The sequence below is a fragment of the Achroia grisella genome, unplaced genomic scaffold (genome assembly GCF_030625045.1).
Source record: "Achroia grisella isolate CSIRO2021 unplaced genomic scaffold, CSIRO_AGI_Agris_v1 utg640, whole genome shotgun sequence".
Classification (NCBI taxonomy): domain Eukaryota; kingdom Metazoa; phylum Arthropoda; class Insecta; order Lepidoptera; family Pyralidae; genus Achroia; species Achroia grisella.
This window is the reverse complement of record NW_026712977.1, coordinates 3632010-3648888: the sequence shown is the minus strand read 5'-3', so window position 1 is coordinate 3648888 and position 16879 is coordinate 3632010. Positions and strand designations below refer to the sequence as shown.

The 16879-nt window shown below is 31.6% G+C and overlaps 2 protein-coding genes across 7 annotated transcripts in view; one reads left to right on the top strand and one right to left on the bottom strand.

Annotated features, from left to right (window-relative positions):
- Positions 1–16879, top strand: part of LOC131849359 (disco-interacting protein 2) — a 110989-nt gene that overhangs the window by 65019 nt on the left and 29091 nt on the right. For 2 of the 6 annotated variants that reach the window (XM_059199427.1, XM_059199423.1), the window contains exon 3: positions 4884–4964. The exons of the other annotated variants lie outside the window; for them this stretch is intronic. In XM_059199427.1, coding sequence (XP_059055410.1) covers positions 4884–4964 — 81 coding nt within the window. The remainder of the gene's footprint in view (positions 1–4883; positions 4965–16879) is intronic. 6 annotated transcript variants of the gene reach the window in all.
- On the bottom strand, positions 3020–3969 carry LOC131849361 (histone-lysine N-methyltransferase PRDM16-like). Its single transcript, XM_059199428.1, has one exon. The coding sequence runs from the start codon at positions 3904–3906 to the stop codon at positions 3076–3078; it is 831 nt and encodes a 276-aa protein (XP_059055411.1). The 5' UTR covers positions 3907–3969; the 3' UTR covers positions 3020–3075.

Below are 16879 nucleotides of genomic sequence, written 5' to 3'. Positions count from 1 at the left end.
TTCAGTTCTATTTTAAATAGAACCATTTGTAGCGAATTTCGAATTTTGAATTGCCTGTACTGTACTGTAAAATCATAAATGAGTGCATGTTAAAATTATAACTAACGACTATCCAAGTCCCACGTACATTATGAGACGTGTGAAGTGCATACTGATTTTACCCGTGTGAAACAACTTTATTTTGTACTAAATTGCCATAATTGAATGTAATAAATTGAAAATGAAGACCAGTTGTGCATAAATATATATTTTTAAACTGTTTTGTAATAAATTATGATTATGTGGAAAGTACTTATACACCATGTACACTAGGGTCCACTTTCGGTCCACACCTTTACTTCTGTAAAATATTATCTATGGAACCTGTGTCTTTAAAATATTTTAATTTTATTATCAATCATCATCATCATCATCGCAGCCCGGAAGACGTCCACTGCTGGACATAGGCCTCCTCCAAAGATCTCCACTTATAACCCCATTATCAATAATCAAACATAATTAATTAATGATCATCTTAGTTATCTACTGTTTTAAAAACTACCGTTACTCACTAATTAATACTAAGAAATTAAAAATATTGTAACAAAGAAAAGCTTTACGCGTTACCTAGCAACTAAAAACTTCGTTAGGGTTTGTAAGGGGTTTAGTTTTATATTCAAGGATATGATATTTCCTTTGTCTCTTCATGTTTCTAAGATACTCCTTTATTATCCGCGTCTAGCTTTGCAGCCCTTAGCTTTTTATTAATACCCATTAACAAGCGGCACAACGGCTTAGCTGTCGGGTCACTAAACATGCTTGACATTTGATGACTCCGGTCAGCTAAAAAACACAAAACAAATGTGCATATGTTTGTCTATGTCATTTGGTACAGTAGGAAACATTTCAATTACTTCGTGTTGATGCCTTTATTTTGTATTTCTAAGTAATTAAATATTAGTAATAATACTTATATGTAATATTATCTAGCACTTGCATATGTGCTTGTGTGCCATTAGTACATAGATTTCTTAAAAACAGTTGTGTCTAATCTATCCGATCTGTACCATGAATTTTAAACAAAAGTTTTCATCAGAATATTTTACTTTTAAAATATTTGTTACTTTTTAATATATTACTTAAGCTTAACTGTTTTAACTTTAAATTCACCAAATTCACAAAGATTATCCAGATTATTCTGAGTATGCTTTTTATTAAAATTAAGCCGTACAGAAACACAGCACTTTTAAAAGCGAATACATATTTGTTTTATCTCAATATTTAATTCATAAAACCAACAATTTTATTGGTTTCATAGGGAGATAATATTTTGTACATATTGAAGTAAACATCATGAATGTATATTTTCACACCTACTATCATTATAGTTTATGCCCCGCCACTACCGTATTTTCAGTGATAATTAATCCGCTCTCGGACACGTCCATTAAGCTTATGTCGATACGAACAAAGGCTAAAATTGAAATTGCCGAAGCGTGGAGATTCGCACCAAATAGATGTGATAATCCATTCAACGTGTTTTGGGCCGTATTGGTCATTGCTGAGCTCAGGTAAAGGTATTGAAAATCCACTCGCCCTCCTGACTAAAAATGCCTTTCTATTAGCTAATAGCGAAATCAAATAGGTTTAATTGATATTTAGTACAATTGGCTTTTGTTATTGTACATAATTTCATTGCTACGTATATATATTACATAGTCACAAATTCTTTTGACTGTTTTTAGTAACAAGAGATTGTCAGCATTTGTCGTATATTGATGATTTATACGTAACGTACTAAATAACCGTTAACAATATTTTTTTGTAATTGGCGACATTATAATGCCAACCTGTTGATGACCCTTGACAGGCATCACGTTATTTTGTGCCATCCGTGGTACATGCGTTATCATTTCGGGATACTAAGACATGATATCTCATATCCTTTAAATGTGAAAATAATCTATTGTCGACGTATAAAAGTAGTAATTGTGATTTTCGCAAATCACTAAATTGAATATGTGTTGTTTAGTACACGAGTATATAGTATTTATATAACCGTGTACTTAAAAGTGATTAACTAAAGGACTTTCTTTTGCACTTTTTGTTGGTATACGTTGGTGTGTAATGTTATCTGTGGTACGGGCTTCCTATTAAATGATTTACATTTTGAGTCAATAAAAACATAATGAATTTCGGGAAACATATCTGTGTAAAATGTTTTTAAACATTGCTCTCCTATTTGCTAATAGTTAGGATATGTTTACTGTCAATTATAAAAATAATTCGAAAATTATGAATCCCATATATATTATTTATATATTTAATAAAATAATTATATATATAAAATTAATTAAACATTTTCCTTTTTAATTGCTATCTTCCACGTCGTTGCCCTGTCGTGTTCAACTTCAAAGTAATTGTTTTTCCAGGAGCCTACAGAATTTCCATTGTCGACAGAAATCTTGATATCCACCACCATCTTCCCACTCACTGCCACTAAACGCGTTTGCGTTTGATTAAAATTCATCTTTAAAACTAAAGAATCCTTCTAATTAATAGCATAATCACTCGTTCATGTAATATTGTAGAATTACTTTGTAGAATTACTTAATTAAATTGAAATTTTCTATTTATACGAATTGAACCGAAGTTGGCAATCTGAAAATAATTTGTATAATAGCAGAAAAAACTTTCAGTTCCATAATTTAATGTTCTGTTTTGTAAGGCTCAGTTAATTCATGTTTCAGTACCCATATTTTAGCAGCTGTTCGTGTAAATAACAAACTTTTAATATGTAATTGTAGCTGCACAGTTAATCCTATGGGGTTTAACTGTGCCACAATATAAATAAGTTAGTAGTAATACCATTTTTTTTATGTTGTAACATGTACGATCTATATCATTGGTAATAGCTTAATATCCACTAGAGTGCGAAAACACTGACTGCCTTTATTTATGGACAGCACATCCGTCCCAGCGTTTTTAAATAATTAATAATAACACAACCTATTTGTCACATAAACATAACATACTCGTTTTTATTTAAACACAAATCACAATCCGATCTTTTATTATAAAAATATATCTAGCAAATTATTTTCTAATACAGTTTCCTACAGTGTGCTTGTTCGTAACGTGGACCATCAAGTTGTTCGAATTACGAAAATTCTTTTGGCAGACTCCGCAAGAATATTTGTAGACTTCAAGTATACCCGCATGCTTCTTTGCAATGTGACGCGATAGGTTGACACCAGAAACAAATACTTTATAACACTGTTTACACCGTGCTCCGTCGTCGTGTACGTATAGCAGATGGCTCTGCAATGCCGTCATAGAATTGAATTTTTTTTCGCACTGGTTGCAAGCAATGTTTTGCGGGTGTATAGTCGCTATGTGATTAGCCAGGCCGCGGCTAGACGTGAACGAGCGGCGGCAAATATCGCACCAATTGATCCTTTCCTGTGGGTGTTTGTATTTGAAGTGATTGCGAAGAGCCAATGCGGAGATGAACATCTTCCCACACTCAGAACAAGGTGCTTCGGCCTGGCTACAGGATTCGCTATGTTGGGTCAGCAATTCGGCCGTTGCGAAGTTTCTGTAACAAGCGTGGCAGCGATGCACGTAACGATGCTTGTAACGCATATGCTTTTGTAGACTAATAATCGAGGGGTATGTTTTGTCGCACGATATACATCGCACTACGATGTCATTGGAGGGGTGTTTGAGCATCGAGTGGGCGTGCAAAGTGCTAGTCGTCTTGTACAGCTTGCCACAGTGCTGGCATTCATGTCCGCTCTTCTTAATTCCTCTGTCACCTTCAAATATATCACGTAACACCGTCATGGTACCACACAAATATTCGGCCTCCGGATCTAAACGCTCCACGTCCACCTTCACCTCCGCCTCGTTAATATTGCAGCACATAGTTATTTATAATAAAAAAAAAATAAAATAAATACAGTTACAGAGCCAACAATGGATGTTGATAATGTCATTGAAAAAAAAAGACGGCGATAATTTTTTTTATAAGCGGCCGTCGGCAGTTGTAATGCTATAAAAGTTTGAATTATTAAATTTTATTGATGAACGTTATACAGTCGTACGTCCGGCAAATATTTCGAATGTAATCTGAATAAATACCACCTAATTGTACGTCTATAAAATATTCAATATTGTACAGCGTGTTTGTTTTCTATGCACATATTATATATGCCCATTTTTTATATTTATTTATTCCTGTCTATACATCAAAAACTATTTTTACATTTTTGTATATTTATTATTTTCAAATAAATTCAGCAATTGAGGTTTCATATTGAATTACCAATCATCAAGTTCCTAACAATCAGGTATGTATAGGAAAATCATATACTGAATATAATATGTACGGCGTGAATAATTAGGTGTGTATTAAGATATGGTGGTTTGGTGTTATCTGGAATTTATACGTGTTTCTTTGTTATCATTTTTCTATAGCTTCCTAAACTGTTCTATTTATCATCATTTATTAGGCTTTGTGGATAAAGTGTGGTTGTAAGTGTGTTGATCAACTTTTGTGATCTTGAGAAAGCTTATAGAGGTAAATAATTATTATTTTATAATAATCACGTTTAATCACCATTTTATGGCTGCCGTCATTAACAACTACTAACGTACCATTTCTTAGCTAGTTCCGAATAATTTATTAGGAACAAACAATGGTGATTATACGTGTAAACAAATTTGGAATCGAATAAAATCGATAAATCACTCATTAAATTTTAATATGAACTCTAACACATACATCACTGATAGTTCTGTTGGCGGGAAAATTGATTCCAAATTTGAAAACCTGGGTTCCTATACCAATTCGTGGTGTCATCGTGTGGTCACGTGTCGTGTGGTTGTTTATCGGGTCGCAGTTAAATCGGCTGCGGCGCTTCGCTCTCCACCTGGAAGGACGAACAGACGGTTAACGCGGAACGAGAGCCGCTACCATTCGGGTGAGTCATTACATTATAAAGAAACTAAAGCTGCCCACGCCTCGGTCTTTGGTGTGTCATACTTGTGGTCTATGTCTATGGTATTTAATATGGCCTCTTTGGGAATCAAGCAACCATCAGTCGTGTTGTTACTTCCAGCTTTTAAGGTCTTTGTTCAAATATTTTATATATGTCTAACTACACTCGCGAGGAACCAAGTCGACTCAAGTGCTACCTCTACATTCAAATATTGTTCGAAATAAAAATATACAACATTTAAATAAAAATAATATGTCACTTGAAAGCTTGAAATCTACGCTTTAAAAAAAAACATCAACACCTTAGATTAAAACAAGTACCAACATGTTCATTTGCGCTATTAGGGCGTATGGGAATAATTACTCACTACGCTACCTGCGAGTTGCGCCACCCTGTACCCCTATAAAACCCCCATGACCCTTCAACCCTTATCAATCATTTATCAACAGTTGACCGATACATATCTCAGCAATCTGCATTTATTTTTTTCAAGAAACCATGGATACACCTCAAGGAGCCGTTCAAATTGTTGCCTTATTGCAATAAGGATCCAGTCAGCGAGTAGTCGCTTCCCAGCTTCACTTGAGTCAGTCTGCTGTATCCCGAGTGTACAGACGATATCAAGAGACTGGAAAGCGACTACTCGCTGACTGAATTCTTATTGCAATAAGGCAACAACTTGAATGATTCCTTGAGGTGTGGTATCCATGGTTTATTGAAAACAATGTATGCAGGTTGCGGAGATATATACCGGTCAAATGTTGATAAATGACTGATAAGGGTGGATGGGTCACGGGGGTTTCTATAGGGATACAGGATGCGCAACTCGCAGGTAGCATATTGAGTAATTTGTCCCATACTTGCGCAAATAAACATGTTGGTACTTGTTTTATTCTATGGTGTTGATGTTTTTTTTAATGCTTAGGTTTCAAGCTTTCAAATGACATATTATTTCTATTTAAATGTTGTATACTTTTATTTAGAACAATGTTTGAATGCAGAGGTAGCGCTTGAGTCGATTTGGTTACTCGCGAGTGTATTATTTATTTTATTATTGTTACTATATGGGTTTTTATGTATATATGTATGTAAATGAAACATCTGGGAATTGTATGTGTAGTGCACGATATAATTAACAAGAGAGTTTTTGTAAAAAAAGGGTAAAATTTGTTGATAGTATTTGTGAACATCAATTTACAAATAGTATCAACAAATAGCAATTTTGACAAAGCACATTGCGTTAAAAAATGTATCAGACGAAAATGTGATTTATGTCTTTTTTTATCAATGTATTTTACTGGCAATTATGTATTTTAACTCCCTGTAAAGGTAATTTGCCCTGATAGATAAACTAACCTCTACTCTTACGAACATGGGTGTATTACACTATATCCTTAATATTGTCAAAATATTAATAGAAATTCGTTAATGGTGTGATAGTTTTCGTTGGAAGCCCTCGTGCAATAAATTCCAACATTATGTTCTAGTTCTCATTATGATGTTTCATCTTTTTTTAACAAATTCTATTTCATCGTATAAGCTAGGGGTATTGTTTTTGTAGTATATAAAATATACATGGAAATTATTAATTTGTTTAAGACTTTTAACTTTTACATATATTATCACATCAAAAAAAAAATATTTGTACAGTATATATATACAGCTAGAGTGTAAATATTTGTTATGTGATATTTTAGTCTACGATATCATATGTCGTATATATTTTGATATATTTACAAGATTAATATTATTAAATTAACATCTTTTTGAAACTGGTGGTACTTTAGTAGTAATCTTGAATTTTAGTATCCTATCAAAAATATTTAAAAGTAATTATTAATCTTGTAAATCGTAAGGGTTCTATAATATATATTCATTTATAACTCTACTTGTAATTAAATTATTATAGCAAAAAGATTTTCAATTTTTTTTTGGGCTTTTCAATTATGTATTACAAATAATTTTTAAATTGTATAAAAATATATTTATGTATGTATTTACAGGAAATATATATTTAATTATTCATATAATTTCTCTAGTAAATAAGTGCTAGTACTAGTTAGTTTGGCACTATGTAACATGTCTAGAATTATGTATTAATAATAATAAAATATATATATATATCTACGCTTTATTGTTCTTTGAAAATATATATCTATTAACCTAATGAGCCTGTGACCTGTATCTAACACGAAGTGGATGTGGTGTTTTATATGCTAACAACTCAATATGATCGTCTGTTCTTTGAACGGATTTAGTAATTTACTCAAGTGGAGAGTAGTTTAGCAGCTTAACAAGTACTTGAACTTCAGACGTAGATGGGGATCAACGAGACAAGTACTTGTCTCTGTATGAAAAGGAAACTTATAATATGTGTCGGCTGATCTTCAAGCAAATAAAATAGGGATCGTCTCGACACCGCTCAATCGCATTTCCTTTTACAAATTGTATAACTCTGTTTGTGTACTTGAAGTATTGAAACAATGAGCAATACTTACAGTTAAATCCTGTACCTATTTGTAGATATCTATTTCAGCGTTAATTAAATTAGGAATTTATCCCTGACCTCAAAAAATGTATAGTTATTAATCGTGTTAATAAAATGTTATAGCTAAACATTGCTACAATACTAATTGACTACAACTTTAACTCAGTCCAGTCCGCGTTTTACATTTGATGTAAATTGAACTTGTAATATAATAATAAAAATACGGTTCGTTACAAGTATTTACAATTGCAAGGCAACCTTACTCAGATTTAATATTGCACACAATTATAAGATAATGTTCCTGGAGGTGTGGTCGTATCTGCCCTAGTGTGGAAAGTGAGCTCTTACGGCAATCAATAGATTTTATCTTGTGAAATTAGTACCAACTAATAACTGTTCTATACTGCAGCGACTGGTCCTGTAGCTATCTAATTTCGCATTACTTTTAATAAACGTAGGAGTTTCTTTTAATCAACAGTATTTTCTGCCCTTAACTTAAAAACAGTTTGAAATTAGTTGCGTTTTTATTGATTACTTTAGGAAACCTTACCAAATCTATCGTCTAATTAGAAACATCTTAAACTGACATCGACTTGACGTACAGCAAAAAATATGTTTTCTGCTCTTTTCATATGAGAGTCTGTTTTGGATTTTAATGTTTATCCATAGAATACTTTCCTTCCACGGTACATATTTTACTTTAAACAGATATGTTAAAATCGCTCATTTAGATAGATTATTCGTTATAATATTGATTTTGACAAATATCATACGTAATAAATTCGTTAATAAATTATTTTATCTCTCATGTTTTAGTTTGAATTACATAATTATATATCCAATTTAATTCTGTTTACCCTACGTGCTAGCAGATAGGTAAACACACAACTTCCGCTTCTGCACATTCATAAATCCTATACATACAGCCCCCTGTGATCGCCTAATCCACCCTGTCAGTGCCTGAGATTCAAGCTGAGTGCATTTTCAGTGAGAGTTAAATAGTTTCTCATAGTTTTACGACACGTTAACCATATATTTATTCAACAACAATAGTATTAAAGTAATTATAATTGTAAGTAATTATTTAAACAATAGAATTTCTTTACGATTATAAAGAATCATAAAAAGAATTTTATGGAAGTTATAATAAACAGAATACCTATAATAATAACAAATATATTTTGTTCCTGAAAAACAAAGCAACCAGCAATCAATACATTTTTTATGCTACAAACAAAGGAAGTAAGCCTTATAAATTGGAAAACAATTAAGAAAATCCATTCAGTTGAGGCGTTAATGTCGCCTCACGTATTCTAAAAATACCGTTCAACAGAGTATTTATTTTTGGTAGCCGGTAAAATGTTCAATTACCATCGGCTTACAATTTCCGTATTAATCTGCGACGGTGCCCCGGTTTCAGAAATGCGCCAACATCTTTGCAGACGCGCTGTAACTAGCATCCATTATGCACACGTTGCATGCGGTCACAGCGCCAAACAATGAACTTCGTGCCGGTACCTTTATACCGCTTTATACTCGTACCAACATGACAACGTAGCAACAACGTACATTGTTCTTATAAACCAAATTCATAAAGCAGAAGGAACTCTTTTTGTTTATTTAATTAAACAGAATTAGAGAGATTTTCAAGAGACTAGACCTCAAGAGACTTAGGGCCTCTTTTATTATTTTGTGTAATAATGTCATTTATGTCATGTTTATACAAATCCAGTAGAGATAGGATACTACCTCCGTTTACCTAATGAATTTAATTGTTAATGGTATTATCCTTGCCTAAAAATATCTCATTAATTGAAATTGACGCAGAAACTTTCTTAAATCACAATTAGAATCACAAATTACAATCTAAGTTGAGGTAGAGACGCTATCTCTGAAGTTACTTGTAATAAACTCTTAATTTTTTTTGATAATTTCGATATTTAGGTAATAAAAGAATAATTTAATAATTACAAATCTATATAGTCTGAACCGTTTTACTATTGATAATTCAGTTAGGTAGAAAAATCTTTTCATGTCTGACTGATAGTCACGACTTTAATATTTCGTAATCGAAATTAAAGAATAAATATTGTACAATTAGTAAGCTTCTAATTGTTTGTGTGTAAAAAATTAAAAGTGGACAAAATATTACTATGACGAATACTCCAAAAAAGGAGCTGTGAACAACACGTGGACATATTTAATATATTTCTGGGGACACCAAAATAAAAACAATATTCAATTTGTTCATTTCTCAAATAGGAAGTGCATTAAAGAGCCGCAATACGGGGAGTGGAACTCGCAATCCAAAGGTTCTCCGCCGCTCAACAAATCCGCTTGCATAAAATAATTAAATTTTTTACATACTGTTGTGCTTTAGGAGTTATACGAAATTCATTTAATGGAAAAGTTTTTGTTCTGTTATTGTACTGATATAACTTATAATCAATCTCATATTTTTAGTAGTTAATGAGGAAACAGTTCACAAAGTGGCATACAAATTATATTTATACGACTTGTAAATTAGGATTGATCATATTAGTGTATACGTTCAATTTTTTCAGTTTAGCAATAATATCTATTTCACGCGGTGAATTATAGAGGGTTAGACAGAAACGGCCCAAATGCTGATCTATCCTTCAGGTAAATAAAACATGAGATGTTATATAAAATCGATGGAAAACTTGAGTTACGAAAATGTTTTCAAAACTTATTTCATCATACTCGTACGTTGTAGGATCGCAAGCAATAATAAAAGTAAACTATGTTTACCAATACTTTAAGTTTATAACTATTATGTTCTGTCCTATACTGTTATCGGATAGCTGTAGTATTCTACTAATGCAAAATATTCTAACAAATTAATTACTTTTTAATTTTATAAATTCCTACACTCTGTTTAGGCGACAATTAGAATCTATGGTGGACATAATTATTCGTGATAATTGAATGTATCAGTTATTATATATTAAAATATAATTTAACTACGTTATAGTTTTCTTTTAAAAATTCCTATAATAAAATACATTCAATTAATGGTAGCAATCTCCCACTGCTCTAAACATGAAAAACTTTACAATGAAAAATCCTTTACCACACGAGTGAATAGAAAGAAAAATGTAGTAGTAAAAAATTTGTATTATCTATATTTTCACGATACAATCATAATGAGAGATATATAGTAATCAACAAAGTTATAGGCGGACAACAAATTATCTTGTACACTCATCCGAGAACGTGATATTCAGTACCACCCAACCGTTTTACCGATATCGACCAAACCCAAATCGGCTATCAAGTAACTGTAATAGGTATGTGTAATAGTAAAAAATAAACACAGTGAACGCACTTAGTGCAGCAATATGCCTAGTGTTTGGATATATAACAGGAACGCTACTACTTATTGATTGAACGATTTGAAACCACTTTTATTGTACCGTCAACAACAGCAGTCTGAAATAATTCTTGTTGCTCGGCGCACTTAAAGTTTGCACTTTAAAGACTGTTCAAATACTAGGTATATATTTCACAATTATCTATTATGTAATTGGTTAACAGGCCAAAATTTCGTAGTCGAATCAACATTAAATAGTTTTATTGCACTATCATACATGTGAAGTAATGTAAATTGTAACTACATATCATTATCCATATATAGACTAACCCGGCAGTTTATGAAGCTTTTCCTACAATTTTAATATCAATAAGAATATAATATCTTGTCTAGCAACGCAGTATTTATGACACAAGAATATTACTATGTCTTCATACCATACCTCAATAATCTCTGCATATAACATTTTCACTCACTCTGCATATATATTAAAGTTACCATAGGAACGAGAGATAACGAGTTCATGTTGGCGAAGCCACCGTAAACAGCTAGTTACTGAAAAGTTCTTCTAACTTCTAGTTCTATTATATCAAGTGGAATTGTTATATGTGAATACGGGTACGCTTGTTTAATGATAACACTTTTATTTCGTACGTGTATTCAAAAATATTTAACAGGATATGTTGTTTTATCAGTTTAACAGTGTTTTATCTATACAACCATTGTTTGATACACGGACAATAAATTGTTACCATATTTCTCATTTTTATTAGCATCTCTCTATGTTTTTCGCTATCTAATATGTAGATTATTTTAATAAATGCTCATTACTTGTGTAATAATTCGCTCATTTCAAACCGTCGTAACAAACTATATTGGCAAATAAAAATAAAAAAAGGATAACCAAATGCTTTCTTGTATAATGATGTAAGAAATAATTTAAATACGTTATATTATGGAAGGAACTATAGGCAAATACGAAAACACTATTTCCGCTAGTTCCAGTAGATGCCATTTGCTCTCTTTGGGGAAATATAAGGCGGGAGGAAGAACATATATCGATATACCATTGAATAGTAGGCACTGAGAGAGATTTTGAAATGATACGGAGCGCGCATTTCCTCTTAATACAAGATATATGTATCTATGGCATTAAGTCAGTTCAGATCAGTTCAGTGAAGAAGTTACAGACGTTGTTATAACAAACTTCAATGAAGGTTTTTAACAATTTCAACCAAGTTTATACTTCACAGTTCAAAAAGTTTGCTGCGTTTTGTGATTGTTGAGTGATTTACAACAAGTGCTAACTTAAATTTACAACACTCTATACGATAAACAAATTTTTATTAAATATAGTTACGAATTATTTGGGCTAAATAAGTTTTCAAATAAAAAAAATATCCCTTTGTAATAATGTTAGAAAGGGATATTTTAGAACACGTTCTTGGTATTAGATTGATTTAATTAATTATAAATCATATGTCGCTGTATGTTATTAATTATATTGTATCGTACTCATCGTTAACATTTTTATTCCTAGCTAAACTATCATAATAAATGTAGAATACAACCTAATAATTATTAGTTACAATCGAAACGAGAACCTGCTCCTTCGACAGTCGGTAAAAAAGGCCTATTTTTATTCACATATAATAAACCCAGCCATGAGATATTAAAGGCTACCCGTCACCGAATTGACATTGTGTGGTGTAATAATAAAATTTATGTAACAAATGTCGGCCATATGTCGTGCAATGCTAGGAGAAATGCTCTAAGTCGTCACGCGACGCAAAGAACGCAATCGATGGTTTTCTTTTAGAAACGTTGTTTTTGTATCTGATAAGCATGAGGCAGTCTGGGTGCTCTATGATACGGAACAGCATGGGAAAACATAGTCGATCCATAGATACGGGTACTAACTATAATTTTTGTCTTTCTGTTCAAAATCATTGTTACAAAATCTTACTAAGTACATGACACATATAAAACAACAGATAGTAATGTTCGTATTTCATGCAATTTAATTAGGTGTCAGTAATAACGTAATTATTCTTGTGACTAAATATTGTATTCATAGAATATATACACTAAAATACTAGAACGTACCTGATATTTATTGTGCGTTAATACATTATTATCATATTCTATAATACATAATTACTGTTAGGTAACTTTAGCAATCACAAGGTCCTATGAGATAAATTTATCAATTGATTGATCTTAAAAGGAACTGCTTCCATAATGAACTTGTCAATATTTGACACTAGTGCAAGCCTGCAAATTTGCATGCCGGCTATTCAAAGTCGAGGGGTTTGTAAATTGAGTTGAGTCATAGCACTATAACGCAGTATATGAACCTAAAGTTATTAAGTGGCTCAACAGTTCTAGGATGTCATCTATATCTCTGGTTTCAAACAAATCAAAGCTTTGTATATACATTTCTAGTAATTAGTATTAGTTATTAGTTCGCAGCCACACAAGACATAGTCTGAATTCTAAAACAATTAGATGCAGTTAATAGTTCAAGACGGAACTTTGTCTAGAAGTAACAGTCTCCGCCTACATATTGAGTTCAGAGATGCTTTTAATTGAATTCTAATACGGAGATATCGTTGACAAACGTATATCGGGGTATACCTAATGTATTTACGCTTTATCTTTTCCTCCAAAAAATTACATTATGTCAAATCTTCGGTCGGCTTTTTCTCGGAAAGGTATTTATATCTTCTTCACCTTTGCTTGGACTAGATTTATTAAGCATTAATTTGCGTATTCTCTCTTTTAGTGGTCAGGTCCCGGTCAGGTTAGGTAGAAAAATCATGCTAACATATTCTATATTTATTCATTCACTTCCATAACATATCACATACATGCACACTTCGATCCGAAGACGTGCGTGTTCTACCCTTTTGTAGTGGATATTATTGTGTAAGGTTATCTGACATGATGTCCACTCCACTGTATTCTTTTAATTTATATCATGTTACATTTTAAGTAGCATTGTGTACTGTACAATACACCCGCGTTAGTCCTGCATTAGACTAGGATTTTAACAATTGATATTTTAGTCAAATATTAAGGAGTTCATGGGATACATATATATGTATCCCATGAACTCCTTAATATTTGACATAGACTATATAATGTTTTATACATGTTTATGAACAGCGTGTTTTTATGAAAATATTGTTACGAAGATATTCTAATTATAGAGCCAATTATAATTAATGAACGTGTAGGACGGCACGGAAGTACACTAGGAGTAATCTTTCCCTAGATAAATCAGTATATTTCCATAGAAGTTTACTGAATGTATAAGCTCGATACAAGCAATCTATATTAGTTTCCTTAGCTTATAAGTTGTACATTAATTATATACATTTACAGATCGACAAGCTCAGAGAAGTCAAGCAAAGGTAATAGAAATATCCGTCTCCGGGAGCGTCAAACAAAGTAAATAGAAAGACAAATCTTGTCGCTCTATTCAACTAATTGCAAATTGCACAACTGTTTACAAGTAGTGGATCCATGCTAACCACTTATCTGTAAAGTGAAAAAAAAAATGCTAACTTTACAATAACAACTTTAAGGGCGTAAGTTTACAGCAATATCAATTAAACTTGTTGCATTCACAATACAAACTATATACGTTTGCAATAAAATGAGGGCGCAATCCTCTTAGCTCTTTGAAGTCTCGATTTACAAGTTAATATTCTCTCATAACAATAACAAGTTGAGCATCTCATCTTTCTAGCTGAAGTAGACGGTCTGAATCCAATATAGACTCAGTTGCACCCACTCGCGTTATATCGACGGACGCGATCACGGAGATTAAATTGTAGTAGGGATTTTGTCGCTATTTTGAAAAATAAGCTGCCAATATTTTTAGAGCACTTCGTACCTGTCTATACGACAGTTAAATCCGGTAAACCTGATATTTTGTTTTTAATTATATTTCTTTTGATTTATTTATATTTTAGGCTTTTTATTTACGTATAGTATTATAATAATAATGATTTATATGTACTTTTCTATTTTTGTTTCTGAATTTTGTTTTCTTTTAAAATAGTATTTTATTATAATCAAATCTAAAGAATACAAGTATGGAGGATACGTGTATTCTTTAGATTTGATTCTTCATTTTTATTTCATATACAGATATAATAAATAATAACTTATATTACAGGACAGGCTGGTTATTCGTGTTAAATATTTCAAATCAATCATCTTCAATTCGGATATCATAAATATATTCTACCCTATCTTATCTACTCTATTTGCCTATAAGTAATGTTGCAAGTATAGAGCTTTAGACAGCTTTCTGAAAACTTATTTAGTTACTTTTGTTTTTTTATATATTAATATCTTCTAACACGGGATAGCTAATAGAGGTGTATTGGTGTAATAGAGGCGGTTCGTGTATGGGGTAAGATTAATATTAATATGTGAAGCAAAAACGTTTTATCACTATTTACTAAAACACAGACAGATGTGTATAAAATTTGGGACAATTAAAGTTTAGAGGAGTCTTTGTTTTTTTATAATAAATTTTACACTACATATAATTGTTAAAATAATAGATCAATTGTAATAATAATCACTTTAATATTGTCCAAAATAATTTGATGAGGTTGATTTAAACAACTTTTAAAAATTTTTAACTGACTGATTTTAACTAATTTACATAGATTAGTGTTTGTTATAATTAAACATAATAATAATTAAAATCTAATATTGGGAACCATAATACAAATTCTAAAAATAAATTGAATTTGTAAATTTTATAATAGACGAATTTAAACTTATTTTTAATACGTTATTTACTATTATGTAAGTATTATCGACTCCTGAGAAACCGTATAAAAATATATAGATTACGACTACTATTAGTATGTAACCTAGGTCGCTTTTTATAGGGTTTTCCGATCTGCCTTGTCATGATTACTTTGTGCTTTATTAATCTAGGCGGGTTGAAAAAGCGCACCAGTATTGATATTTGTCCTTGTGTCTGTGGCTGTTTATGAGTAACGTCCAAACAAGTGCTGCGAACAATGATCGTGCCATACTTTCTTGTTATGACATCACTCGTGTTTCCATGTAAAGTGGATTTTAACAACACACGTTCACACAGTATTACAAGGTTACGCAAATTTGAATCTATCAATTGTACAGTTACAGATTTTAATACAATTGCGCGTTTTCTGAAAACTAGAATCCGAAATAACAAGTATAATATGTAGATATTAAATTCAATTGTATTGCACAATATTTTTAAATATGAAGTATGAAAATGATTTAGTTAAAATTATTAAAAGATAATCTTAAAACGGATTAGTGAAAGAGGAAAATAGGAACGTAAGCAAAAATTTGTACTTAGAAAATGCTTTAGTATTTTGCAATAAGCTAAGGGGATGTTATTTTAATTAAAAACCTGAATATTGAGACTTATCTCTTTGTATGGATGACACTTTCTTTTATCTTAGTTTTAACTGCATCATATTTAAATATTACTACAAGCGTTGGAGTGCAGTGTTACATGCGAACAATCTAGTCCTAGTAATAAAGTTACTGTTAATACTATATATAATTATGTTATATGATTATTAATATAATAATATGTAAAGAGTATAAAATATGCGAGTATGCTTTGATAGTGATATTACACATTTTAGAGCGTTTATTTACGTGAGTGTATAGGGTAGGGCTTTAAATCCTACTGATGTGACTTTAAAATCTTTTAAAGCGACCTGTTAAAGCTACTTTGTGAAGCGAACCTAAGACTATCGTGTAAAGACGGAACAACGGATAGGCAATAAGAATACAAGTACACAATATAAGAAAATAATATGTGCAATATTTTCTCTTCATTCAGTTATATTGTAAAAGCTATTTATTGCTCGCAAAACATCCCTTTGACACCTAAACCTCTCCAATATGCCACCTGTTATGATCTTTTTATCAGTCGTCTAAAGGTTTCCGACTTCAATAACAATAGCGGGATTCCATACAAGGCTGGACTTGAATTTCATAGATACTCGTATTTCCAAATTTACGATCGTTGAAGTGAAATTAAAT

Excerpts from the sequence above, each read along its gene's own strand:
- LOC131849361 (XM_059199428.1), bottom strand. The coding sequence starts at position 3,906 with ATGTGCTGCAATATTAACGAGGCGGAGGTGAAGGTGGACGTGGAGCGT.